We start from the raw sequence: 25,977 nt of genomic DNA, 5'->3' as shown, positions 1-25,977 counted from the left end.
AATGTGTACAACCTTTGAGGGAGACAATTTGGTATTACCTATGGGAAGTCTTTTAAAAGTCCCCACTCTTTGAATGCTAATTTTAGAATTAAAATTTAAGGCCACAGTTGTCCAAACAAGCAAAGGACTATGTCCTAGTTTGTTCAGGCTGCTATATAACAAATTACCTTAGACTGGGTGGCTTAAACAATGAACATTTATTTCTCACAGTTTAGAGGTTTAGAAGTCTAAAATCAAGGTGCATGCAGATTCAGTTTCTGGGGAGAGCCTGCTTCCTAGTTCATAGATAATCTTCTTGCTGTCCTCACATGGCAGAAGAGGCCAAAGAACTCTTGGGGGTCTCTTTGATCAGGGCTCTAATTCTATTCCTGAGGGCTCCATTCTCCTGATCTAGTGTCCCTGCCAGTCCCTACCTCCAAATAGCATTACCCCGGGACTGGTTTTTTCAACATACGAATTTTAGGGGGATATAAGCATTCAATCTATTGTAGTATATGTGTGAGAATGTTCATCAGGGCCATTTTATAATAGCTAAGAAACAAAACCAAGTAATTGGTAAACAAGAGGGGATGGATAAGAGAAATAAAATAGAATATTTTGTAGCACTGAAGATGATTCTATCGATTTGTATTCTTTAACCCCACTGAGCCACCCAGGTGCCCCTATTGATTTGTATTCTTAACGTGAAAAAAATAACACAATGAAAAAAATAGTTACAAAGGAATATGAGTAATGTTATCACATTATTAGAAAATATATGCAAAATAGACAAATTCTAAAAGATTACATACCCCAAACTTAATAGTTGATTTCTGGATATTGAAATTTACGTGAAATTTTTCATTTTAATTTTCAGTTTTTCTTGTGTTTTTTTTTTTAATTTTTATTTTTCTGAAATAATGAAATGGTAGAACTAAAGTAATGAAAAGGTAGAACTAAAATGTCCATGAGAAATACATGCAGATAGGCAGTGACAGGAATACTGAGGAGGAAGGTAGAAGATGCCTAAAGCTAGCACATACAAGGGTTCTGTTCTTCCTGCTGTAATGATAATAAAACCAAACCTTATTAAGAACCTACCAAGTACCAGGTTACTATGATAGACACAGACTTTGCATTCTCTGTGTTTGAAATCTAATCAGAGCGAGAACAAGATTCAGAAGGGGGTTTTTTTTCTAAATTCTACCAACAGTCACGGGCAATTAACATCACTGACCCTTCAATTCTGCAGTTATAATACTAGGAAATTGGTGACCCCTGGGTTCCTTTTTCAGGTTAGACTTTGTCAATGCTTCAACAGAATCCTTCTCAAAATTTAACTTTAACCTAGGGCTAATGGTAAAATGCAGATGTGATTCTGTGGGTCTCAGAAGACACCTGATTCCACCTGTCTAACATACTTTAAGGCTGTGGGTCCCAGGCATACACTTTTGAGTTGTAAGACACTAACACACACCATCTCACTGAATTTCCCCAAGACCCCTTTAAAATAGCCATCCTTAGTCCTATTTTACTGATAATGGAGTGACCTGTATGGGATCAAATGGATACAAAATGGCAAAGAAGGGACTCCAGTCAAGATCTTTTTACTGTAGTCTCCAAGATCTTTAACGTCACATTCAGTGCTAAAATACTAGAAATTACTGCCACACTCATACAAAGGGAACAGCACCAGGCGTAGGAGTGGTAAAGACAAGATGCTAATGGAGCTCAGAAGAATGAAAGATCACTTTACGGGGGAATCTGTTAAGAACTCATAAAAGAAATTTCACATCAACCTTGAAGATGGCTAGAATGAAGGTAGGCAGAGACCGAGAGAGGATACAACAGTTAGGGATAATACGACAGATCAGAACATATGGCAGTGCAGAGGGAACCTGCAGAGAAGGGTCCCACATAACAGAACAGGCCTCTTGAAATAAGGCAGACCTCAGAGACTAAAAGAATATAGCAAACTCAAATTTTCAGTATGGCATTGGAAGCCTTTTACCTACCTTCCTCTTCCCAACACAGAGGTTCCACTTGTCCCTTTTTACCTTCTTCCCCATGCCATGAAGAAATTGAGCCACTCAAAAAGATTTAAGCATTCCCATTCCCATATTTGCACTTAAAGCCTTTATGATGCCCACACCTCCTGTCAGTGCACCTGTATTTTGAGTCCATAAACTCAAGTAAAACTCATGAGCTTTACTTCCATCAATGAAAACTTTAAGCACAGTCCCATTGGATCTCTCAGTTGTATGTTTTAGAGACATATACTCTCAGGCAGTGGGCAATATATAAATATTATTGGCAAAGTCCCTTAGTGTCTGCTTCTCCTTCCTACCTAAAGTTCCTGGAAGAAAGCACTGAGTCACTGCATTTCTTGGGTTCACCTCCATTACTCCCATCATGCACTGAACATGGTAGGTACTTCCCCAGTGCTATCTGTACTACTACCTAGTTTTAAGAGGAGGACAAAGTTTGGTAAGAAAAAAAAAAAAAAATTACCTCCCCTCTTTAATTTGTTTCTCCTAAGTAGAACTCCTGAGAGAAAACTTAGGGCCCTCACCTTTGGCCCCATATGCGTCTTCAGAGGCATCCAGTAAAATGCCAGCTGTATGCTGTGTGCCCACAGAAACAACAGAGTTAATTCTCTCCTTTTGAAATTATGACTCCCACCCTCCTCCCCTTCCTCTAAATGTTTCCTTTTAAAGAAAGCCATGGTTCACTGCTACTGAAAATTAAAGACAACAGCATAAAGATCAAGGTCCAAGCTGGTGCCAGCAATGACAGAACATTAAAATCACCACTCAAATTTCTCTTTCCTTGAACACTGCCAAAGACTACTAATGGAAAGCCAATCCCCAGAACACCTGCTCATTTCAGATGTTCTTCACTTGCTCCTCTTGGTTCACGAACTATTTTGACTACAAGAAACAAATTGGAGGTGATCTCCAGTTGAGATGAAATGGGAAAGATATATCCCTTAAAAACTGTATGTGATTACCCCCCACCTGCTCCTCACCACCCCCCATCACAGCATGAAGTACCAAGAAAAAGCGGAGGGCTTATCATGCAAAGGTTAATTTTTAAGGCTTAGAAGAGGAGAAATTAATCACCTTTTCCTCCTCCAAGCTATACTCTGCCCTTTCCAGCTGTCTCAAGCTTGTTCTTCTACCTCCTCTTAATTCCAGAGTGTGTTTTGGCAGTCAGAGTGGACCCCAGAGTTCCTTCCATTTTCTGAAACGATATTTTCAAGATTTTCATCCTTTCTGACTTCAGTTCCCAATCACACGTTGGCGTGATGGCTTGGGGGTGGTTTTCTGGATGTCTGACTACTGTACTCTGGTGGCTCAGCAAGACAGGGATAAGCTCATTCCCCATAAGAAAGTGGAAAATGTTAAGGTTGTTTTTGGAGCATGTAAAGTATCTCTGATCTGCAATCAACACTGAAGGAGACAACATTTTGCCAGCAGAAACCTGTGGTTCGCCCAGAAGAAGAGACTGACCAAGTACATGCAACAGCCACATTATACCCTGAATGAGATGTTCTCACAAGACAGGTAAGGAGAGAGAAAAGATCAAACACAGGGAAAGAGAGAACTTCAGGGGATTTCTTTTCATTTTTACTTGTTAGTGTGTTGGACCCTGAGAAGCATGAAATTAAAACTCACAAAAAACAGCCTATATCAACTTGCTGTGGTGACTCAAAAGTTGTCGTTTCTCAACTCAACTTTGCTGAAACACTTGATTCATGTTGTTCTTATTTAATCTAATTTGCATTGATTTAATCAGTGCTGGTATGCTTTAAATACATAATAAATTGGGATTCTGCAACTTAGATGACTTAGAATAGCTAAATTTCAATAAAGCTCATTTCAATCTGTTAATGTATACAGTTCTGCCAAAGGGTTTAAAGGCGTAGAAAAGATGCAAACTTGCCACATTAGAGGTGGGAAAGGTTTAAAGATACCATCCAGATGAAATGATTTGCAGGATAATAATGTGAAAAGAAATATATATATATATATATATATATATATATATATATATATATATATCTTAATTACAACCTAGACACATCTTCTACATTTTGAGTAGCATACTTAGAAGAAAACTCACATATAAATGCAGTGAATTTAATTTTATTCTCTTTCCTCCTTGCCAACACTCAATTCTCTTCTGCCTCTCTGTACCAGATCTACAAATCAAGTGACATCCAAAGTGGGACCTCTTCTTGCCCATTTGGCAGGCTCCATCATCACTTTGCCAAGCCGTCTGCATTAGGAGGATTTTCTTCCTAGCAGCCCTGGGGATTGGGTGGTTTAGACTCACAGTGCTTGCTGAATGGTTGGCCAATGTTTACTCCTGCCTGCCCCCGCCTCCCCCACCACCCTTTAGAGTTTATGGCTCAATCAGCCAGCCTGCTGTCAGGAATAATTGTGTTGGCAAAAAGGTGAAAACACTTGATGGTGAAATTGTTTGTCTGCTCAAGTGTTCCGCAGCACCTTGCAGGTGCCAGGATGAAAACTGCCGGTGCCCAGTCCAGAGTCAGGTAAGAGGCTAGAGTGACAAAGATGCAACCATCAAGAATGGCAAGGTAGGAACACCACTTAGGTGTGGGACAGCAAAAAATCCATCTGTGGGGTAGAGAGCTGTAAGACCTTGAGTAACAGCCTGATATCTCTGTGTCTCAGTCTCATCATGTGCAAAATTAAGGGGTTTGATTTTCTTTTCTTTTCCTTTTGTTCAAAGATTTTATTCATTTGACAGAGATCACAAGTAGGCAGAGAGAGAGGGGAGAAGCAGGCTCCCCACTGAGCAGAAAGCCCAATGTGGGGCTCTATCCCAGGACCCTGAGATCATGACCTGAGCCAAAGGCAGAGGCTTAACCCACTGAACCACCCAGAGACCCCAAGGAGCCTGATTTTCTAAAATCTCTTCTAAGTCCTAAGATGACATGTGATGTCCAGGACATCTTGGATTTGTTTTCCTTCCAATTAAATAACACATATTGGAGATAAATAACCAGGGCAGAGGTTGGATGAATAAAAAATGTAATGATTCATGCCCTGTTCATAGGACTTTTCCTGAAAAGTACCACCAGTCTTTGATGACTTTGACTCCACTGGCTGGTGCCTTCAGCTTGGATGCTAAGTAAGAACCAATGCAGTCACTTGTCCAAAGTCAATCCAGCCTGGGAGCTTTGGTAACCTACCACCTTCTTACCAAAGTCAGTACCACTATAGTTAATGCCCACTTACTTTCAATCCCTGAGAAGCAGAGATGATGGGAATTCAAAGAGAGGAGCTGGAGATGCACATTTGATTCCCCCATCACATCCTTGGTTATCTCTGTCAAGACGCTAGGCTTACCCACACTCACTTCCAGAAGGGTTTCCCTCTGCCATCTCTGAGGATTTTTTTTTTTTTTTTCAACAAATGATCAACAGGTTCCTGACAATAGCCATACAGATCCTCTCCAAGCCTTTTGGTTGGAACAAGAGGGCGAGCGAGCTCATTATAAGAACCCCACCTACAGATGATTCTGAATGGAAATAATCAGGCAAAGAATTCTCTTCATACTTAGAAGGCACAATTTAGCAACAGTCTCTAAGTTTAATTAGGGTTATGTGTATGGGGGGGGGTAGGCTTCATTATGGTTTAAACTACTCATTCTCTGCTTATTCTCTAGCATTTTCTCCTAGAGGGTACCCCAGGGTGCTGTAATCACTATGTGCAGCATGTTGGGGTCAGCTCTCCTGGGTGTCATACAGCAGAATCTTTCTTTAATCCACCTGGGACCTTACAGACATCTAAGGGGAATGATTAAGTCCCTGAAGGCTCTCAGGCAGGACTCGCTGTACACAGACATACAGTTCTGCCACACTGGGTCTCATACCACCAAACCGGGATGCTTTCCAAACCCACTGGATTTAGAAACCATTTCCCCATCTACCACTAAAAAGGGCTGGTTGACTGCAGAACTCCAGTGCCTGTAAGGAAAGGGGAAAAGGAAAAAAAAAAAAAAATCTTAGCCAAGCCCCCACAATCACTGCTTTACTCTATCTTCTCTCAAGTTGCTTTTCTAAAGCAAAGGACCAAATGTTGATTTCTCTACAGATTCCTACGTGTCTCTTACACGTAGACAGCTTTAAAGGGGGAAGGGGGAAACATCCCCAAAAGGAAAGGGGGAGAGAAGAGAATCTTTCAGTTTCCTGCTTGGAAATATCTTGTCGTTGATGATGCTAGCCCACATCTACATCCCCTCTCCCCCTTTTTTTGAAATATGGACAAAAAAGCTGAATGTGTTTTCCGTTTCATCAAAGAACATATATTACTTTGGTGGCTCGGTAAAATGTTGGTTTTATGCCCACCCCTTTTCAATCTGCCCATGTCTGAGGTGCTCCGGGAAGACGCACAATCGTGAGCAGCTTACGACACTCAGTGAGCAGTAGGTGCCTGTGCAAGCTCGCGCCGCACACAGCCTGGCGGAGGGAAGGAGCCCGGGCGCCGCTCCCCGCTCCCCGCGCCGCCGCCCGCGCCGCCCGCCGCCCGAAAAGCATGAGCGAGCGGGCTCTCCGCAGCCGCCCCGGGCGCGAATGGCAGGCGGTCTCCGCGGAGTAAAAGGTGGCGCCGGTCAGTGGTCCTTTCCAATGACGGACATTAACCAGACTGTCAAATCCAGGGGAGTCGTGAGCCCCGAGTTTGGAGTTTTTTGTTTTTTTTTTCCCCCCACAACGTCACAGTCCGAACTGCAGAGGGAAAGGACAGCGGCAGGAAGGCGAAGCCCGGCGCCGGCACGTAGTTGGGAAACTTGCGGGTCCTAGAAGTCGCCTCCCCGCCTCGCCAGCCGCCCTTGCAGCCCAGAGCCGAGCAGCAAAGTGAGACATTGTGCGCCTGCCAGATCCGCCGGCCGCGGACCGGGGCTGCCTCGGAAACACAGAGGGGTCTTCTCTCGCCCTGCATATAATTAGCCTGCACACAAAGGGAGCAGCTGAATGGAGGTTGTCACTCTCTGGAAAAGGGTGGGTAAGACACTTTTTAATTAAATTCTTTCCCGAAGATTTTTTTTTCCTCCCTTTTCTTTGCTGCAGCATCTAACATGGACCAAATCACCATCTCTTTGATCTTTCCGTGGCTGTGAACTTTCTATGCTGCCCAGCTTTCTGCATGCTTAGAGGTGAACGTGTGGCTTTGGGGAGGGGGGGTCCTTCTTTATTTCAATATATTTATTTGATTTTGCCCTTTTCTCCCCCTCCCCCGCTCCCCCTCCCTTGGAATAAAATATGATGTAGATTTCTGACCGAGCGCTTCCAATGGACATTCTCCAGCCTCTCTGGAAAGATTCTCGCTAATGGATTTCCTGCTGCTCGGTCTCTGTCTATACTGGCTGCTGAGGAGGCCCTCGGGGGTGGTCTTGTGTCTGCTGGGGGCCTGCTTTCAGATGCTGCCCGCCGCCCCCAGCGGGTGCCCGCAGCTGTGCCGGTGCGAGGGGCGGCTGCTGTACTGCGAGGCGCTCAACCTCACCGAGGCGCCCCACAACCTGTCCGGCCTGCTGGGCTTGTCCCTGCGCTACAACAGCCTCTCGGAGCTGCGCGCCGGCCAGTTCACGGGGTTAATGCAGCTCACGTGGCTCTATCTGGATCACAATCACATCTGCTCGGTGCAGGGGGACGCCTTTCAGAAACTGCGCCGAGTTAAGGAACTCACACTGAGTTCCAACCAGATCACCCAACTGGCCAACACCACCTTCCGGCCCATGCCCAACCTGCGCAGCGTGGACCTCTCGTACAACAAGCTGCAGGCGCTGGCGCCCGACCTCTTCCATGGGCTGCGGAAGCTCACCACGCTGCACATGCGGTCCAACGCTATCCAGTTCGTGCCGGTACGCATCTTCCAGGACTGCCGCAGCCTCAAGTTTCTTGACATCGGATACAATCAGCTCAAGAGTCTGGCGCGCAACTCTTTCGCCGGCTTGTTCAAGCTTACCGAGCTGCACCTGGAGCACAACGACTTGGTCAAGGTGAACTTCGCCCACTTCCCACGCCTCATCTCCCTGCACTCCCTCTGCCTGAAGAGGAACAAGGTGGCCATTGTGGTTAGCTCGCTGGACTGGGTTTGGAACCTGGAGAAAATGGACTTGTCTGGCAACGAGATCGAGTACATGGAGCCCCATGTGTTCGAGACCGTGCCGCACCTGCAGTCTCTGCAGCTGGACTCCAACCGCCTCACCTACATCGAGCCCCGGATCCTCAACTCCTGGAAATCGCTGACAAGCATCACCTTGGCCGGGAACCTATGGGACTGTGGGCGCAACGTGTGCGCCCTGGCCTCATGGCTCAGCAGCTTCCAGGGGCGCTACGATGGCAACTTGCAGTGCGCCAGCCCGGAGTACGCGCAGGGCGAGGACGTCCTAGACGCCGTGTACGCCTTCCACCTGTGCGAGGATGCCGAGCCCACCAGCGGCCACCTGCTCTCAGCCGTCACCAACCACAGTGACCTGGGGCTCCTGGCCAGCCCGGCCACCACACTCGCTGACGGAAGGGAGGGGCAGCTCGACGGCACGCACGAGCCGGCTACCGTGGGTCTCCCTGGCGGCGAGCATGCCGAGAACGCTGTGCAGATCCACAAAGTGGTCACAGGCACCATGGCCCTCATCTTCTCCTTCCTCATCGTGGTCCTGGTGCTCTATGTCTCCTGGAAGTGTTTCCCAGCCAGTCTCAGGCAGCTCAGACAGTGCTTTGTCACGCAGCGCAGGAAGCAAAAGCAGAAACAGACCATGCATCAGATGGCTGCCATGTCTGCCCAGGAATACTACGTTGATTACAAACCGAACCACATTGAGGGAGCCCTGGTGATCATCAACGAGTATGGATCCTGTACCTGCCACCAGCAGCCCGCAAGGGAATGCGAGGTGTGATTGTCCCAGTGGCTCTCAACCCGTGCGCTACCAAATACACCTGGGCAGCTGGGGCGGCCGGCCAGCGCCAGGCTGGGGTCTCCTTGTCTGTGCTCTGATATGCTCCTTGACTGAAACTGTAAGGGGATATCTCCCAGAGACTTGACATTTTAGCTTTATTGTGTCTTAAAAACAAAAACGAAATAAAACACAACAAAACCCCCACCCCACAACCTTCAGGACAGTCTATCTTAAATTTCATATGAGAACTCCTTCCTTCCTTTGAAGATCTGTCCATATTCAGGAATCTGAGAGTGTAAAAAGGTACCAATCATTGATTTTTTTTTTTTTTGTAAACTAAAATGTTTAAAATAAAATAGCATTTACAGTTTTTACAGACTGGTGTAACCTAAATGAATTGTTACCTGTGTTAAAAGAGAAGCAACAGTTAAAACGTCCTTCCCTGTGTGTGTGTGTATGGGGGGGGGGAGGGTGCATTGGCTAGAGGGAAAATCCAGAAATTCAGGAGCATAGTAGACTCAATTTGAAATATTAAGAAGAACAAATACAGCTCATGAGGTTGATTTATCCCCATATGACTAAAGACTGGAGGGGGGCGGAAAGCAAGGCCTTTCGTGTTATTTTTAGGGGAGTGCGGTGCAGTCACGATAACGCGAGTGAAAGTGGAACTGAGGACTGAGCATCACTGCCTAGCCTTGAAGGCAGGAATCATTACAAATAGCTTTTTAAAAGGCAGTGTCAGATTGTTTGTCCTATGAACAAGAAACATTTTTGCACTTAATATAACAACCATCTTTCAAATCAATTCAAAGTCTCACCCCCAAATGTCACTGGTTCATAATTCTCTTATGCCTCTGATTCACCAGAGTGGTAGCCTTTGTGCCCTTTTCTATACTCTCCCAAGTGAAAGACAGACCCTCAGCTCCTGTTCAGCAAGATCTGACTGAGGGGAGGAAGAGGAATAAGACAGAATCCAAATGCTGGCAGATGAAAGCTGTGCTTTCTGGAACACACTGTTAAGACTGCAGCAAGCTTAGGCTCTCAGTAGTGACAGCACACTCCTAGTTACTTTGGGGAACAGTGAGAAAAATCCTCTGGCTGAATGCCTACTGGGTAACTATCAGGAGACTTTAGGGGCAGACTTGGTAGAGAAGCAATAGGGGTCGGGTGGGATGGGGGAAGATCACCATTGACCCTGTGTTCAAATATTACAGAGATGGGAATAATTTGTTAGCCTGGAACAGAAAAGCTGCCTCTTTTCAGATTGCCCTTTTGTGTAATGCCTGCTTTCCCTGAGCTCTTTTACTTTTCTCTGTGTTGGGATCAATGACTGCTTCTTCCCACCCCTTCACAGGTTTCCAGGTCCATCATTGAGATTTAGGTTGCTTACTGAACTAAATTAAAGAGTAGTAGCAGTTGGTGGGTGAAGGGAAGGGAAAGAGGGAGGAGTACTGTGTGTTGGATGGGAGGGGTCTTTCACTCGCTAACACTTTAAGCAAATGTATGATGGAAATAAATGGAGATGGAGAGCAGATGCTGAAAACTGAACCAATACCCATGCCCAGAAATCTTTTTTCAAACTCAGGTGCTCACCTTTCTGAAAGATCCTATAACCTGCCATCTATCTATCTATCCATCCATCCTCCCTCCCTCCCTCTTTCTTTCTTTCTTTCTTTCTTTCTTTCTTTCTTTCTTTCTTTCTTTCTTCCTTCCTTCCTTCCTTCCTTCCTTCCTTTCTTTCTTTCTTTCTTTCTTTCTTTCTTTCTTTCTTTCTTTCTTTCTTTCGAGACGTTCAAATAGTAGGGAGAGGGAAGGGGAAAACACACACACATACCACCATCTCTCAAATGCAAATGCCTCTAGCCACCTACCTAAAGAGGAAAAATCAGCTGTCTGAAATGCAGAATCTCATCACCAGGAGGTTTGCTTAGGCTGAGGACTGGTAGTAGGTTTCTCTTCTACCTAGGGAGAAATCCATTTGCCTAATAATACTGCACATAAGGGGCCCTTTCGAGAGAAATACTTTGCAAATGTCTCTAAGATGCTAAACCTTGAGAGTAGAGTTTAACACCTCCCTCCCTCTCTCTCTAGCTCGCTCGTGCTCTCTCTCTCTCTCCCCCTCTCTCTCTCTCACACACACAGGCATGCACATGCACCCCAGCTCATTTTTCCTGACCAGAAGACTTCATCTTCTTTGTTTCTAATTAAAACATGACATTATGACAGACACCGTGCTCTTATCATGTATTTAGGCGAGAAGAGAGGTGCTTTATTTGATAATTTTGAGGAGAAGGTTTTGGATTCAGCCTATGCATGATAATTCAGGGCTGCTGTTTTAAATAGCATACCACTCAGGGGGCAGGAGCAGTAGGAACAAGGTCTGCTTAGGGGTGTGCCATTTGTAATTAAACTCGAGTAAAGGGTCTCTAGAAGACAACATGCCCTTTTTGGAAAGAAAAAAAAAATTCAGAAACTGTGCAATTGAAAGAAAGTTCCTTGGATACCACTGATTTAATCTCATAGGAAGTTTACTGGAATCAAGTGCCAAAGGCTACTTCTACCCTGGTGCATTAAGGACTGTGTGCTGGTGTGCTTATAGGGAAAGCTTCCAGAAGCAAATCCTTTCTGGCAAACATCAGAACCACAGGTCCCCCTACCCCCAGAAATACAGATATTTGAGACTGTAGAGTTTATCTCCTATACCCAAGACCTTTTTTCCTTTCATTCTTCTTTTTTCAATGTGGTCACGAGAAAAAGCCAGAGAATAATTGTGCTTTGTCTTATGATGCTGGCCACCCCCCGCCCCAACTCAAACCAAATGACTAAGTATCACATATGTAGAACTTAAGTGCACGTACATCTAATGAAAGATCATTGTAAAGAGGAATCTGCAATCTGGTAACTGGAGAGCAAATGCCAGCCATAGAAAATTATGTTCTTAATTTGTGTGTCTGTGTAACTTTGCATCGTGTGTCTTTGTAGCAAATATGTTTTCTACACAAACAGGAATGTAGCTCACATCGTTTTATGCTCATGCACCTCTTGCTTTGGAGAAAGATGGGGTGGGGAAAGAGAAGGGTAATGGAAATCAGTAGTTTTAACTAAGGTTTTGTGGCACTTGAAATCTTTTCTTTCACAAATTAATTATTCTTTAAGCTTCAAGAAACTTGTTCTGACCCCTCTAAGCCAAGTACTGAACATTTAAAAGAGAATCTAATTTTTAAAGGCATAGTATCCTTTTTATGTGTTCTTCCCACAGAGGGTGCTAATATCATTATCCTGTGCTATCTGAAAAGAATTTAAGGCCACAATTCACGTCTCTTCCTGGGCACTGTGATGGATTAACCCCCCATTTGCAGTACCTTCCCAGATGATTAAAGTTCAGCCATGGCATAGAGGTTTTTCGAATATTTATATAGGAAAAAAAAAGTCCTTTCTGATGACAAATAACACTTTCACACCAGTCTTAGACCCAGTAGTCTTTTAGGTCGTGCCAGAGGGAGAAGATTAAAGAATGCTTTGGCCTTCCTTTAGAGAAAAGACAACCCCTGATACTCAGACTTCGGCCATGATGGTTGAAAAGTCCAGTCCTAAGCCCAGTCCCAAGCACAACCCATGCTCCCAAGACTGTAAGTTGCCATCAGAAAAAAAGAGTATTCCAGCAAAAGGAAACATTCTTTAAAATCCATTTTTTATATTCTCCCAAGCTCCTCAAAGTATCAGTGTGCCTTACCTTTCCTCCCTGCCTGCAGGAAGGCAGACATTTGGTATGACTTAGCATCAACAACACATTTCTGAGTATGTGTAAGTAATTAGAGGGGCAAACGCCACATGGTGCTCCTCTCCAGTTTCATGAGCAACTATAGCCAGATCACAGGAGGGCTCAGGGGCCACCTGTGTTTTTGGGTTACATTAATCGACTCGTCATCAGGTTTGGTGCCTATTCTATCTGGCATCACCACAGAGAAGGGGACACTGGTGGGTCACATATTCTAGTAAAATAAAAGGCACTGGATGCCTCTCTCAGAGAGATTATCAAAAGGCCAGAATGTATATCTTTTTTGGAGAATGGGTATTATAATGTTGCAGGGTAGTCAAAATAAGCATCAATTATCTCCTCTAGATAAGCAGTTATGTTGGTTGATTTGGGTTTTGTCACTGATGGAATAACAAGTAATGAGGAATTAGCAGGAATATGACTGTTAAACAGTCATGTTTTAGGAGAAGTTTATATTTTAATTTTTATTAATTAATCTTTATATATATTTAGGAGAAGTTTAGGGACATGCACACACATTTTACATACACAACACAGATATAACCATACACATATGCACATATAGCCATATTCCTATAACCACATATATAGCCACACACACGGTTACATTACATAAGTACTTTCCAGCATTAATTACCCTCCTACTTTCTTCCTCCATGATCAAACTATTAGTCAGGAAAGGACCTGATAAAATCAATCACAATTAAAATGTAAAGGTGGATGATGGTATTGTCAGGGATCAGGCAATGAGTTGGTAGATGCTTTGCAAGTGGGGGACCTTTTGAGCTCCTCATGCTATAGGAGAGTATAAGCCTGCTACCTACTGGTAAGTGCCAGCAAATGTCAATGCATTCTTTTGAGAGTACCTTCCTAACTAATAAGTTCCATCTCAAGGTTAAGAAACCTATTTCTCCATTAAAAATATTCTACTCTTATTTTTCCCCCAGGGATCCAAGTGGCAAAATTCTTTTTTTTTTTTTTTAAAGATTCTATTTTTTTATTTGACACAGAGAGAGATCACAAGTAGGCAGAGAGGCAGGCAGAGAGAGAGGGGGAAGCAGGCTCCCTGCTCAGCAGAGAGCCCAATGTGGGGCTCGATCCCAGAACCCTGGGACCATGACCTGAGCTGAAGGCAGAGGTTTAACAGTCTGAGCCACCCAGGGACCCCCAAGTGGCAAAATTCTTAACTTGTGACTGGGCACCATTTTCTGGCCTTCCTCAGTAGACCCAGTTTCTGAAGGTCTCTGGTTTTTTGCTCACAAGCCTAGGACCTGGCCACTATATCCTTAAGGTTTAGTCGGAGATGTAAAACAAGGAATAAAATTTACGGGGCATGGGAGCCTTTGGCTAGGTCTTGATATGTGAGAGATACACAAGGAAACTGAGGCATGGAGATGTTCAGTTTTTTGTGTGAAGTCACCCAGCTCATAACGGGGAGCACTAGTATTCAGGTCCAGTGGCCTTTTTCTATACCCTATCCCTTGTTTCCTTGAACAGTTGCTCCCTCCACCCCTCCATCCAGCAGAGCCTAGCACTAGCCGGGGCACAGGGCACATGGTCACATGTTCTTGTTGGATGTAGGTACAAGTGTCTGAGTCTAGGAATTTTCATGGTGACTTTGCTTGCTCTAGCCTCTGTTAACTGGCTAATGCAGGACTCTGCCAACAGAGGATACCTCTCACAGGTTTCCAGAAACAGAACTGTCCAGTTAATCACCCAGTCAACCTCTATCTAGAAGATTTTAGACCCAAAGAGAATAAGGTATAGGCATCCATCCACATATTTTTGTTGAGGATTTGTTCACATTTCTTTCTTGGTCATTAAAAGGACTATGTCTCTACGGGCAGATTTGCCACCCACTCAACAACTGGTAATGTCTGGAAACATTTTTCTTTTTTTCCATGCATGGTGGTGGGGCCTACTGGCATCTAGTGGGTAGAGGTCATGGATCCTGCTAAACTTCCTACAATGCACAAGAAAGCACCTCACAAATAATGGTTTGTTCCAAACTGTCAAGAGTGCTGAGGTTAAGAATCTCTACTCCATGGTTCAAAGTAATGAGGTTGCCTAAACCAACATATTATGCTCAAACTTTGCATCAAATAGCCTTTCTGATGAGTTAAGTTTTGGTTCGCCCAGATCTATTCTCTTTTAATCTTCCTCTCTCTTGGCCAGAAAACTGAAAGTCTAAATTAAAAACCCTCAGGTTGGTTGCTAATCAGTGAGAAGACCTGTAGTTAGCACATGGTTCTCAGAGAACATATGGCAAAACTTAAATTAACTGGGACGAAACTTGTCAGAACCCTCAATTGACCCACTTTTTCTTAGCAATACCTCATTTAGGAAACAGGAAAAAAAAATCAAGTTAACAGTGGATATTTACTTAACAAGAAGGAAAATGAGAAACATGATATTCCTCCCAGAACTAATTCAGCCGACCTGCTTGTGCTTTCTCTTTCTCCAACCAAGCCTGGAATGTCTCTGAGGTGGGAATGGGTTTCCCTGTAAAAAAGTCAATGTGCTTTGTCTAGTGAGTAGGGTGGATATATTCTGAATCGGGGAAATGATCACAGCCCTTGAAACGGGATGTTCTGAGACGCAGGCATCACAAATGGAAATGCATTGGGGGACAGAGCAAGGCAGGTAAATGAAGTTATAGGCATAGGACGTTATGAAGGAATTGGAGAGTTCATTTAAAAACAAGGCAATTCACATTAGACTGGCCCTGGTGAATCACCGCACTTCTGCAGTCCAGGGCAAGTGACTGTTCTGGAAGGTTACGGTCCAGAACTCAGGAGCTGGGCCCTTTAAACCTGGTGCTGTTACTCATGTGCCTTGGGTTCATCTGGTGATCATCTTACTGTGCTAAATCTCTCTTTGCCTTGAGGTAGATTCATTCGGGTGTTCACTAAGAACACTTCAAGTTCTGGGGCCCTATGCTACCGCAAAATGCAAATTCCACCGCCCCACCCCAACTCCCATTACCCAGATATTCTGATTCAGCAGCTTGCCTACATATGAATGAGAAAAGGTAGATAAAAAATCACCGAGACCAGGGCTTCAGAGAGGAGGTGGGGATGCTGGAAAACAGATGAGAAAGCACAAGCATGTGTGGGTGGGAAAATAGGGTTTCAGAATGTGCAGGAAGAGATAAAAGGAAATCCTAGCAAGGACTCACTCACACTCACCCACACGTGAGATCGGAGGCATAGGAATGCACTCTGAAGCAGGCCCAGTAACAAAAAACAAAACAAAACAAAACAAAAAAAAACAAAAAACAAGGCTGATGAATACCACTGGGCAGGGGTGGGGTGGGGTAGGAATGGGTAGGGAAGAAGTACAGAAAAATATCTGTACAGGACTCCTAAAATAACTTACTATATTCTATGCAGTTACAATGAATATTGGAATTGAGAGCCCTTTTGTAACATGAGAAGAGGTGGGAGGGAAAGAAAGAGGGAGATGGGAGAATAGTAAAAGGCCAGGTGAGCAGAGGTGGGGGAGGGGAGTAAGGGGGGAAAAAAAGAGCAAGAGGGAATTATTTTGCTCAAATATCTTAAGTAGCTATGATATACCAACTCAACTCCTTAGTCATTTTTAGTCATTTCTTTCTTTATGATCGTCTACCACATTGGCTATTCTCTTCTTCCTAATGTGATGCTGGGAAGCCATTTCTCCCCTACTTGATGAGAAAAAAGAAGTCATCATCTATCTGCATCCTCCTTTCTCTTGCTCAGCCAGGAGAAATCTGTACATTGGAACCACTGGGGAGTTTGAATGGACACAGATGCCATGGGTCCCTCCCTCCCCGAGAGATTCTGATTTAATTGATCTGGAGTGTGGCTTTGGTGTGGAGACTTTTTTAAAGCTTCCAGGTGATTGCAAAGGTCAGCCAAAGTTGACAGGCACCAAGCTAGAGGGTCACAAGAATCAAAACAGGTGCAGCTCAGTGACTGACTGTACCCACAGGTCTGACTACAGCTCTTTATACATGGTGGCTGGTGGCCAGGCTGGACAGGGTCACTGCCAAATGAGGAGTCCCCACCTGACTGCACCTGGTGGGGCTGATATTCTGAAAAAGATGTGTAAGCATTGATGGACTTGCAATTTGTCCTGGAGCACTCCATAATTTACAAAGTGCTGTTTACAATTAATTATTTTATTTGCTTTAATTCACCCAACCATCTCACAAGGCAGACACAAACTAGTCCCATTTTTTTTAAGACAAGAAGACTCCAATGGCAAGAGGTTAAATAGCCTGCACAAGGTCAAGGTTACTGCCAGTCCTGACACCCAGAATTGCCTCTTCTAAATTATGTGCCCTTCCTCTTCCAACACTTCCCTTTCCTTCCCTGGTTGACATATCAATTAATAAGTCTTCCAGGAAGAGTCCTGGAGAACACACTGCACATATGCTTCTGCACCCTCTCCTTCCCCTATTGGAGCCCAACAATGACAAGGAATGGCATCATAGTCGCCCCACTGTCCCTTTCGTGTCCCTACCCCTGCCCATGCCTGACATTCTTTTCTTTGTCCCTGGAGTTTCTATGATGCCTCAGAGACATCCAAAGAGATGCCAACTCTTTCCAAATACCCCAGCACTGAGAGTTCCCTTTCCACTTGACTGCTGCCATCCATTTCTTTGCTACCAACTCTTTACAGAATGTGAAAACTAAGTCCCAGTAGAAAACGGATGGATGGACTGATGGATGGATGGATGGATGGGTGGATGGTAGTAACTGTGTGTGCGTGTGTATGCGCGCATGCGTGCTTAAAAAAAGGATCTTTGGGGGAAATAATAAAGAAATTGCTCCAGTGCTAGAACTTCAAGAACTGAAGCAGCTGGGTGATGTATATTTGGACAAGAGATCCTCCCTTGTTCCCCTCAAATGAAACAACGCAGACCATCACTCATGTGTAAGACCAGATCTGCCAATAGTTTAAGGGCTTAAAATAAAGCCAGGATAAAGACTGAATCTTGCAGCATACTTTATCTCCTTAAACCAGTGTTTTCTTTAAAAATCATGTATTATTAGGTGTTCACCATCACTGTATTTATCTTCAATGAAGAATTCTCAGTATTGCAAACTACATGCAGCAGGGACCTCTATCTCTGAGATACTGTAGGCAGCCCGGAGAAAAAGGAGAAGGCTCAGTCAGTGGCAAGTAAGAGCTACATTAGTCTGCCACAGAAAAGGTCTGAAAAAGTCAAGTGATACACAACTAATGGGCCAGTGCAACAATGTGTCCCCAGATGGCCAAGCCAATCCTGTCACTTGTCTCTCAGTTGCAGAACCACCACATACTGTATGATTCTGTCTCACTCTCTGCTCCATAGTGATTGCATTTGTGGTAAAATCCATATTTCCCTGCAACTAAGTGTGTGTGTGTGTGTGTGTGTGTGTGTGTTGCGTGTATCTTATTCTAAAAATAGTGGTCCTTTTTGGAATTCAGCCTCACTCCTTTGCTCGCCGCCCAGGTCATTTTTATCTGGAGTTTCTCATATTGATCCTATTTTGCATACTATTTAAAAAATCATAAAGTTACAAAAAGAAAAGAATAAACATGCTCTAGGGAAAAAGAGTCTTGAGAAACCACACTGTAACTGAAATGGAACAAAAGGTAATATACCACTCAGATTTTTAAACTCCAACTCCATTGGTCAACTCATTCACTCAAAGCAGCACAATGTTCCTTATGTAGGGATTAAGTAAATAAGTGTTGAATGAACAACAGAACAGTTTAACTTGAAGAAGAAGCCTTAGGAAGAGGACTGTGCTACAAATTTAGACCCACTAGACTCACCAAGTATGTGTGCAGCAGAGACTTCCACTTTATCCTGTTTCATGTATAAAAGGCAACCACCACCCTCCCCCTGGTAAGTGCTTATTAAAATATTTTCCTTACTAGGTGCCTGGCAACCTGCTAAGTCTTTACCATCTTCAGTTAAGCCCTGCAATACACCTTCACCTCTCCTTGTCCAGAGAAGTATTTTAATATCCTCATTTTACAGATGGGTAAACTGAGGTTTAGAGAGGTCCAATGACTGGCCCAGGGTCACTTCCCATAGCAGGGCATGTCAAGCACTTGACTCTAGACACAAAATGCTTGGGTTCAAATTCTGGCCGAATAAGTTTGGCAAGTTACTTAACCTTTTTGATTCTCAGTTTGTTCATCTAGAAAATGGGGACAGGATTGTTGCAGGAATTAAGTAAAGTAGTATTGAGAATTAAATAAATGAGCTATTTTTTGTAAAGTGCTTAGAACAGTGCCTGGTAGGTGGTAGGTGCTAGATAAGGATTGTGTTCCATTTTGTTTTGTTTCTTTTTGCTTTATATTATTTTATATTGTTAATAAAAGATAAATAAAACAAGGTCACATGGCCAGGAAGGACTGTTATACTCCAAAGCCATACAACCCCCTTTTCCTTCTGTGATAAGATGATACACAAAAATCTGAATTGCTGCAAGCACTGGGTGTAAAAGAAAAAGATAAGGAGGCAGAGGAGAGAGTCCGAAAGCATTCTTTCATAGCTCTGCAACTGGCTCAGGCCTTGGCCTCTGCACTCCTGCTTGACTTTGTTCTGGTTGTGAACTGGCTTTTCTTTGCCACCGACGTCAGGCAGCCCTGGTGAATGTACCCACCTCTGCAAAATGTGTGTGCATGGGCCTGCACCTCTGTGGACCTGTGCAGGTGTGGTGACAACTTCCAGTTTGCACATGAGCTGAAGGCTAATGGCTGATAGCCAGCATTGTTCTTAGGAGTCTTTGACCACCAGCAAAACTCATCTCTACATCAGAGCTGTTTGCTCTGTGTACTCACTTCCTGAAGGTGGAAAGCTACTACACAGCTTACAGTTGTTATCCAGTTTCCAAACTCTCATTTAATACCAGCAATATTAAATCATACTGGCCCCCGGGATACTACGTATACATCTTCAGCTGTAACAGATTTGCTGGTGTTTATTTAAGGATGTTTTTTCTCTGTGTACTAACAGCTACAGTTTGATGTTGCTCAAGCAAATGTAACGGGATGAGACACATCTGAGCAGGACTCTCTTCTGGGAGAGGAGCTCATGTGTCAAGAGGCTGAGTCTGAGTTCAGTTTTGGTAGTAGTTTCCTGCTGGCTCCAGGGAAAGTCCCTGTCCAGGCCTTTCTTTTCTCCAAAGGTAGCAGTGATTTTTGGCTTTCCTTTTAGTTGTTCCATTTAGTAGGCAGGGTGTGGAGTTAAGGGGGTGGGGTGGGTAGGAGTCATTTCCAGTACATTCTTCTCTACTATTGCTTATCAGCAGGTAAAATGGTGAAATCATCAAACTTCCCCCAAGGAAAGGTTCCACCCTCCTCACAGATCTACCCAACACCACTGACAGAGACCAGGTTTGGTCCCAGGGGATGCACTATTTTGTAACTAGTGCGATGACTGTTCGAAACCACTGTCTGTTCCTTGTGTGTCACTCACAGAATGGTTCAAGAATGCTCTGCCCCTGCTTCGAACAGGCATATTAAGGATACTTTGGCCAACGTGAAACCCCAAGACATGAATCTATATCCCAGGAAAAGCGATACCCATTGGGAAATTGAGGACCACCTTCTGTTCGCTGATTTTTTTTTTCTTTCTTCCCATCTTCTTCCCTCCCAGCCAGTCTCCCTCCCTTCCTTTCCTTCCTTCTTCCTTCCTTCCTCCTCATTCACTTTTTTCTCTTCTTTCTTCTTCTTCCCTTTCTCTTCTTCTTCCTCCCCCTCCCTCCCCTACCCACCCCTCCTCCTCCTCCTCCCTTTTCTTCTTTTAACTGAATTCATATTTATGAGTTACACTATGCATTCCCAGTGGGGGCAATATTGAACCAAGGTGATAAAGACTGGTTCTTGAGAGGTAAAGACTGGTTCTTGAGAGGTGTAGATATCATACAGAGTACATAAACAGATATAGGATAAATGTCTGGTATTAAAATTTCAGAAGAGGCAACCAGGAAAAAATGTGTAAAAAAATCTCTTTAAGTGGAAGATAATGAAAAAAAAAATTTGAGAAACACTGAGATAGACAATGATTAACATGGGGAAGAGATAATAGTAAAAGGTTAAAGCAATACCGCAGGTCACCATTTGAAGACTTTGAGATGGTCAAAGGAGGTCTGGGTTGACAGTGAAAACTAGAATTTAGAGATTATTTGAACAGCAGCATACCACTTTGGGAACTTGGTTTTACCTCAACTCAACTTGCACTCAACACCTCCCAGAGTTGTCTTTATTTGGAGGCTTTATGATATTTTAGGGGGAAAAATGGGTATGGAATTAACAGACAGAATCCTGGCTCTGCCCTTTACTGATGTACATAAATCACCACCTTTTCTGAACTTCAATTCCCTTGTCTATAAAATTCAGAAAATAATCCATGCACAGCCTGGTTCCCCAGGATCTGGTGAGGATTAAATGAGATAATGTAAGTGACAACTTCAAAGGCTTTGAGGTGCTTTGCAAAGATAGAAGCAGTGGACAGAAGAGAGGGGTGGGGACATGTGGGTGGCCACCCACACAGTATGACTTTAGAGAACCACATCTCAAACTCTCCTCCAGAGACACAAACATCCCTGCTAGTCACTGCTCTGAATTAAGTCCTTCCTGACTCCTCTGTCTAGAGCATATGTAGCAGGGAGGCAGCTAAACTGTTTACTCCTTGAGGGATGGGCCCTCATTTCACTAGGCTTTGTCCCTCAACATGTGATGCAGAGTCTGACCAAATGGCCTTTGGGCAGGTCATTTTTTTTCATTTCTATGAACCCTGGTGTCCACGTCTCTAAAATGGACATACATTTGGTTTCCTCACAGGTTCCTGGGAAGAGTATCAGGGATCATGTGTGTTGTGTCCACCACATGCTAGTAGATAGTGAATTCTCAAGTAATGTTCTTTCCCACCCTGTGTCACCAAGATAGAGTTATGCACTATGTTTATTTAAATAGACTTGGGGACTGAGAGGCATTAGGGACACCTAGTTTCTGGAAATGGATTCTGAAAAGTGGCTACACAAGGTTAATTTAAAAAGAACATTATACTAGTAATGTAAAAATTTTCTCCACAGAGGAGATGGCTGGGGTATAGATTAGCAACTGTAATAAGTGGGAAGAAGGAGAGATAGTACCTTCTCTATTAAAGTCAGCTGCAATACTTAGTTAAGAAGGAGCTTATAAAGATCCCTGCCACAGTGGTACTCCAAAACTTGTCTCAGGTAATTGACCTTTTTTTTGGGGGGTGGGGGTGTTCTTTTCAATACAATGGTTCTTCCCAGATCTGCCAACAGGTCAACCACCAGTCCTCGTTTTCTGAGCATGCCTCTCGTCAGCAGCATATAACCTGCTCCATCTCCAGAGAGCTTGGACTGAGGCTTCCACTGGAAGGTGGAGGCAGAAGTCAACCTCAGTTCAGTTGTAATCACTTATTGGCTCATGTGACCGCCATCAGAACTGCACGTGCTGCTTCTCGGAGCCCCCATGCCCCAGGGACTGCTGTGGTCCCCTATCTGCGGGCTGAGGAGACTCAGTGTTCCTGGACCCCAGGCCAAGCGGCCCTGAACGGCAGCAAAATCCAGCAACACATTCAGCAGCCAGCAGCCTGCTGGGCTCTGCCGGTTCACCCAGGGCTACCAACCCCAAAGAATTGGGATGAAAGCAGATGGGAAAGAGGGAAAGGGTCTGTTTGTGTTTTTATTTTTTACCAGGCTCAGCTCTTTGGGAAAAAGAAAAGAAGAATCGTGCTCAGAGCTGGTGCCCTGCCAAGCTCCCTCCCCTCCCTTGCTAGTCCAAGCACTCCACCGTCTGTACAGACTGCATAACAGCAATTTCTGGAAACAGTGAAAAGTCTGGGCCAGTCCAGAGGCTGTGGATTCCTGGTCTCTGTTTGGTGGGGTTTTAGGGCTTTTATGTTTCACCTTAATTCTTTTAAAAGCTGCCAGCTTTTTGAAGCACATCTGTTATCAGCAGCTTCTGTTTGTAAAATGAGACTGAGGTAACCTCTCTAGAGAAATTCCTGAATCTTCTATGTAGTTCAGTGCTTCCACTGTCAGTTTGGCTCACAGAGAACGGCTGTGGTAAATATTACAGAATGTTAATAAAAATGAGATAAAACACCTAGGGATCCTTTTTTTCCCCCAAATTTTGCTTTGCTCACTACTAAAGTTTATCTTGACAGAAAATTTACTTCTCTGATCCACATCATTTCCCAAAGCAATTTTCCAACAGCAAACATAAATTTCTGGTGATCGCTAAGAGGTTTTTCAATCCCTATGCTAAGGAGGCCACGGGGTTTCAACTATTTGTCTCACCTTCAGGTAAATACCCCTCATTCTTGACACTCTCACTGGGGGACCCTGGGTAGCAACTCAGGGCAGAAGCCTGAAGATGAGCTTGGAGGTTTCCAACATAAACAGGCTTGGTGGAGAAAATGCTTTGAGTATCAAGATTGAATCCTGAGGAGGTGATTAAGTCATTAACTAAGAAAATTTTCTCCTAAACCCATACAGCTGTGTTCTCAAAGGGACTGAAGCACTAAATAAATGCAATGAATGCCTTTATATTGCACTGAACTTTGACCTGGTTAACACAGATTACATTTATACCTTATCAGAGGTGTGAGTTGAGCACACATCATGAGATAAAATCTGTGCCCTTCTTTCTGTGGCATAGCATTTTATGTTGCTTCAGCCTTCAGGACTCTGGGGATCAGCACCTCCTCCTTCTCCACTTCCTCCTCCTCCTCATTACTTTCCTTTCACACAGACCTAGTACCACTGGAGTAGGTTTTGACTGTGTACACCGTGGAGTCTCCTTCGTGATGCTGTTTGCAAAAAACTCGAATTCAAACTCTGGACCTTACTAGATGGAATCACATATAATATAGCTGACAGCAATTTATGAATTCTCAGTTTTGGTGAAAACATAAGGCACTGTTAGGGGGTCTTCCTGGTTTGTCCGAACCAATCCGCAGGAGCCTGAAGTCATTTCTATCTTCCTCCCTATGCCCCTGACTTCTCTCTTCTCTCTTTCCTCCTCTACTCATTCAAATTTTCACCATGATGCAATATCCAATTCAAGTTCTAAAGACATCTACAAAGCTTTGGCAACAGCTTCAGCTCACTGCGGTTCTTCCTCTTGCCACCAGAAGGTGCTAGAACACTCATGGACCTTAACACCCATGTTTGTCAGTGTGGGCTGTCCCAGGATATCTTCTTTTCATTGTGTATGTTACTAAGATACTTATGCATCAGGCATACATTTCTTCCACTATGCACCATTCTTGGTTAGGGGACAACTCATTTGCATCAATTCCTTTCACTTACTTTCTGGGCACCATCACTGAAGCAAAGCAGTAAGACATGGCCCTGATCTCAAAGAGTTTACAGACTCATAGCACAGGTACAACATCCACACATCTGATGATAACTAAAGACAAAAAAAAGGATGTATATAACGCAAGTGTATAAAAGTCCTCTGAGGACACAGCAAAAAGGAAGGGCTTTCTAGATTCAGGGAATTGGGGAGAGGACTTGAAAAAGAAGGTGAACTATGTACTGGGTCTAGGTAGGTGAGTGGGATTTGACAGGCAGAATGGAAAGAGTCTCTCAGGCAATGGCACAGAGGCAGACAAGTGAAAGGGAAGCACTGGCCAAAGGCACTGGCAAGGTGCTCAACAGCATGTCATGATTTGATTTGTTGTAAGTAGATACTTAATCAGCAAGACCATCTAGACTGCAATTTTGTACTGTTGTGATGTTCCATTTCAATAAGGAATGTATCCTATTTAAAAACGGGATGGGTTAGTGAGAAAACAACTAACAACTCTTCTATCCCTCCTCTGCACTAGTTGTTAGAAGAAGAGAGTGCAGAGTGTTTCCTAAGGCCTCGCAAAGGGAGGTCTTACAGAATCATCTCATAGGCTATTAAAGAGAAGTACTTGAAAGGGGTCACCTGGCAGCACTGTACTATCTAAAGTTAGGCCTCCTTAAATCTCTAACAAGACAGCTCATTATTTTCACTCAGTTGTTAATTCTCTACTCCCATCTTCTTAAAACAAACAAAACAAAAACCAAAAAAAAAAAAAACAAAAACAAAAAACTTCTTTTTAAAAAGATTTTATTTATTTACTTGAGAGAGAGAGAGAGAGAATGAGAGGGGAGAGGTCAGAGGGACAAGCAGACTCCCTGCCTAGCAGGGAGTCCGATGTGGGACTCAAGCCCAGGACTCCAGGATCATGACCTGAGCCAAAGGCAGTTGCTTAACCAACTGAGCCACCCAGGTCACCCAGAACTCTTTATTAAGACATTAAAATCATCCAGTAAGAACTAGGGTAGTCCCCCTGATTTTACAATGTCCCTTGCTCTAACTGCTGTTGAAGCAGGAAAGCAGAATGCCTTCCACTTGTGTTGTCATGAATAAAATTATTCTGCTCACACTAACTGTGCCACGGGCGGGGAAACTGAGATAATGGGAGCACAAATACCTGGCATGATGCCTAGAATCAATCACTCTAGTTATGAATGGCTGGCCATCCCCCACCCCTCGTCCCCTTCTCTTTCGTTCTTAATCCTTCCTTTCCCTCCCCTCTCCTTCGCCTCCCCTCTTCTGTTTTTTCTTCTCACTAAATATTCAGCACATGCAGTGGCTAGAGAAATGGCTAGCTGCTTCTCCAGCTCTAAGAGGGCACAAGGACACGCCTTCCACTTCCCCCAGCTGCAGTGGAGGGAGGCGGTCAAGGGGGAGCGTATATAACCTGTCATCATCTGCTGTAGCTTGCACTATTCCCATGGTGCAGTTAATGCCATAAAAGGGAGTACTTCCCTAGCCTATCAAACAATATGCATTGAAAACAACTCAAATACTTACAAGTTTCACTTCTCAGATTACATTCGTAAGGTTATTCCCTCTGCCAAGTCTCTCTCATACTCGCCCTTTGATTCTTTATGCCCACAGACACTAATGTACCCTCCTTAGAAAATGACTTCTTAAAACCCTTTAATGACACATTTCAGTAATTTCAGCCCCTACTCTCAAGCTCTCCTGCTTAAAGCTAATTTGTGTATTTCAGATTAAAACCATTTGTAAGATGCTTATTCTTGCCTCTCTCTCATCCTTTATATGCTCAAAGACTGATTTGGGAGATCACTTAGGCTCGATTCCCATAGGTTCAGAAGCTGCCCTTATGAGCTCCAATGACTTCACCTCCAGAAGTGAATCACTTAATAGTCTTGCATCCAACATGCTGGATGGACTTAGTCTTTGAATTTCCAATAAGCTCATAACACTGG

General features: G+C 43.9%; 2 protein-coding genes across 6 annotated transcripts in view; one reads left to right on the top strand and one right to left on the bottom strand.

Moving 5' to 3' along the window:
* Nucleotides 1-25,977, bottom strand: part of LOC111148019 (catenin alpha 2) — a 1,008,661-nt gene that overhangs the window by 372,151 nt on the left and 610,533 nt on the right. The gene's annotated exons all lie outside the window — the stretch shown is intronic.
* On the top strand, nucleotides 6,708-9,233 carry LOC111148020 (leucine rich repeat transmembrane neuronal 1). Its single transcript, XM_022504364.1, has 2 exons — nucleotides 6,708-7,009; nucleotides 7,280-9,233. The coding sequence occupies exon 2, from the start codon at nucleotides 7,339-7,341 to the stop codon at nucleotides 8,902-8,904; it is 1,566 nt and encodes a 521-aa protein (XP_022360072.1). The 5' UTR covers nucleotides 6,708-7,009; nucleotides 7,280-7,338; the 3' UTR covers nucleotides 8,905-9,233.

Source organism: Enhydra lutris, unplaced genomic scaffold, assembly GCF_002288905.1.
Source record: "Enhydra lutris kenyoni isolate GAN:26980312 unplaced genomic scaffold, ASM228890v2 scaffoldscaffold18, whole genome shotgun sequence".
Lineage (NCBI taxonomy): Eukaryota > Metazoa > Chordata > Mammalia > Carnivora > Mustelidae > Enhydra > Enhydra lutris.
Note: the sequence above shows the minus strand (reverse complement) of the source record. Positions and strands in the feature narration are given on the sequence as shown.

Coding starts and splice junctions, on each gene's coding strand:
- LOC111148020 (XM_022504364.1), top strand. CDS start 7,339: ATGGATTTCCTGCTGCTCGGTCTCTGTCTATACTGGCTGCTGAGGAGG.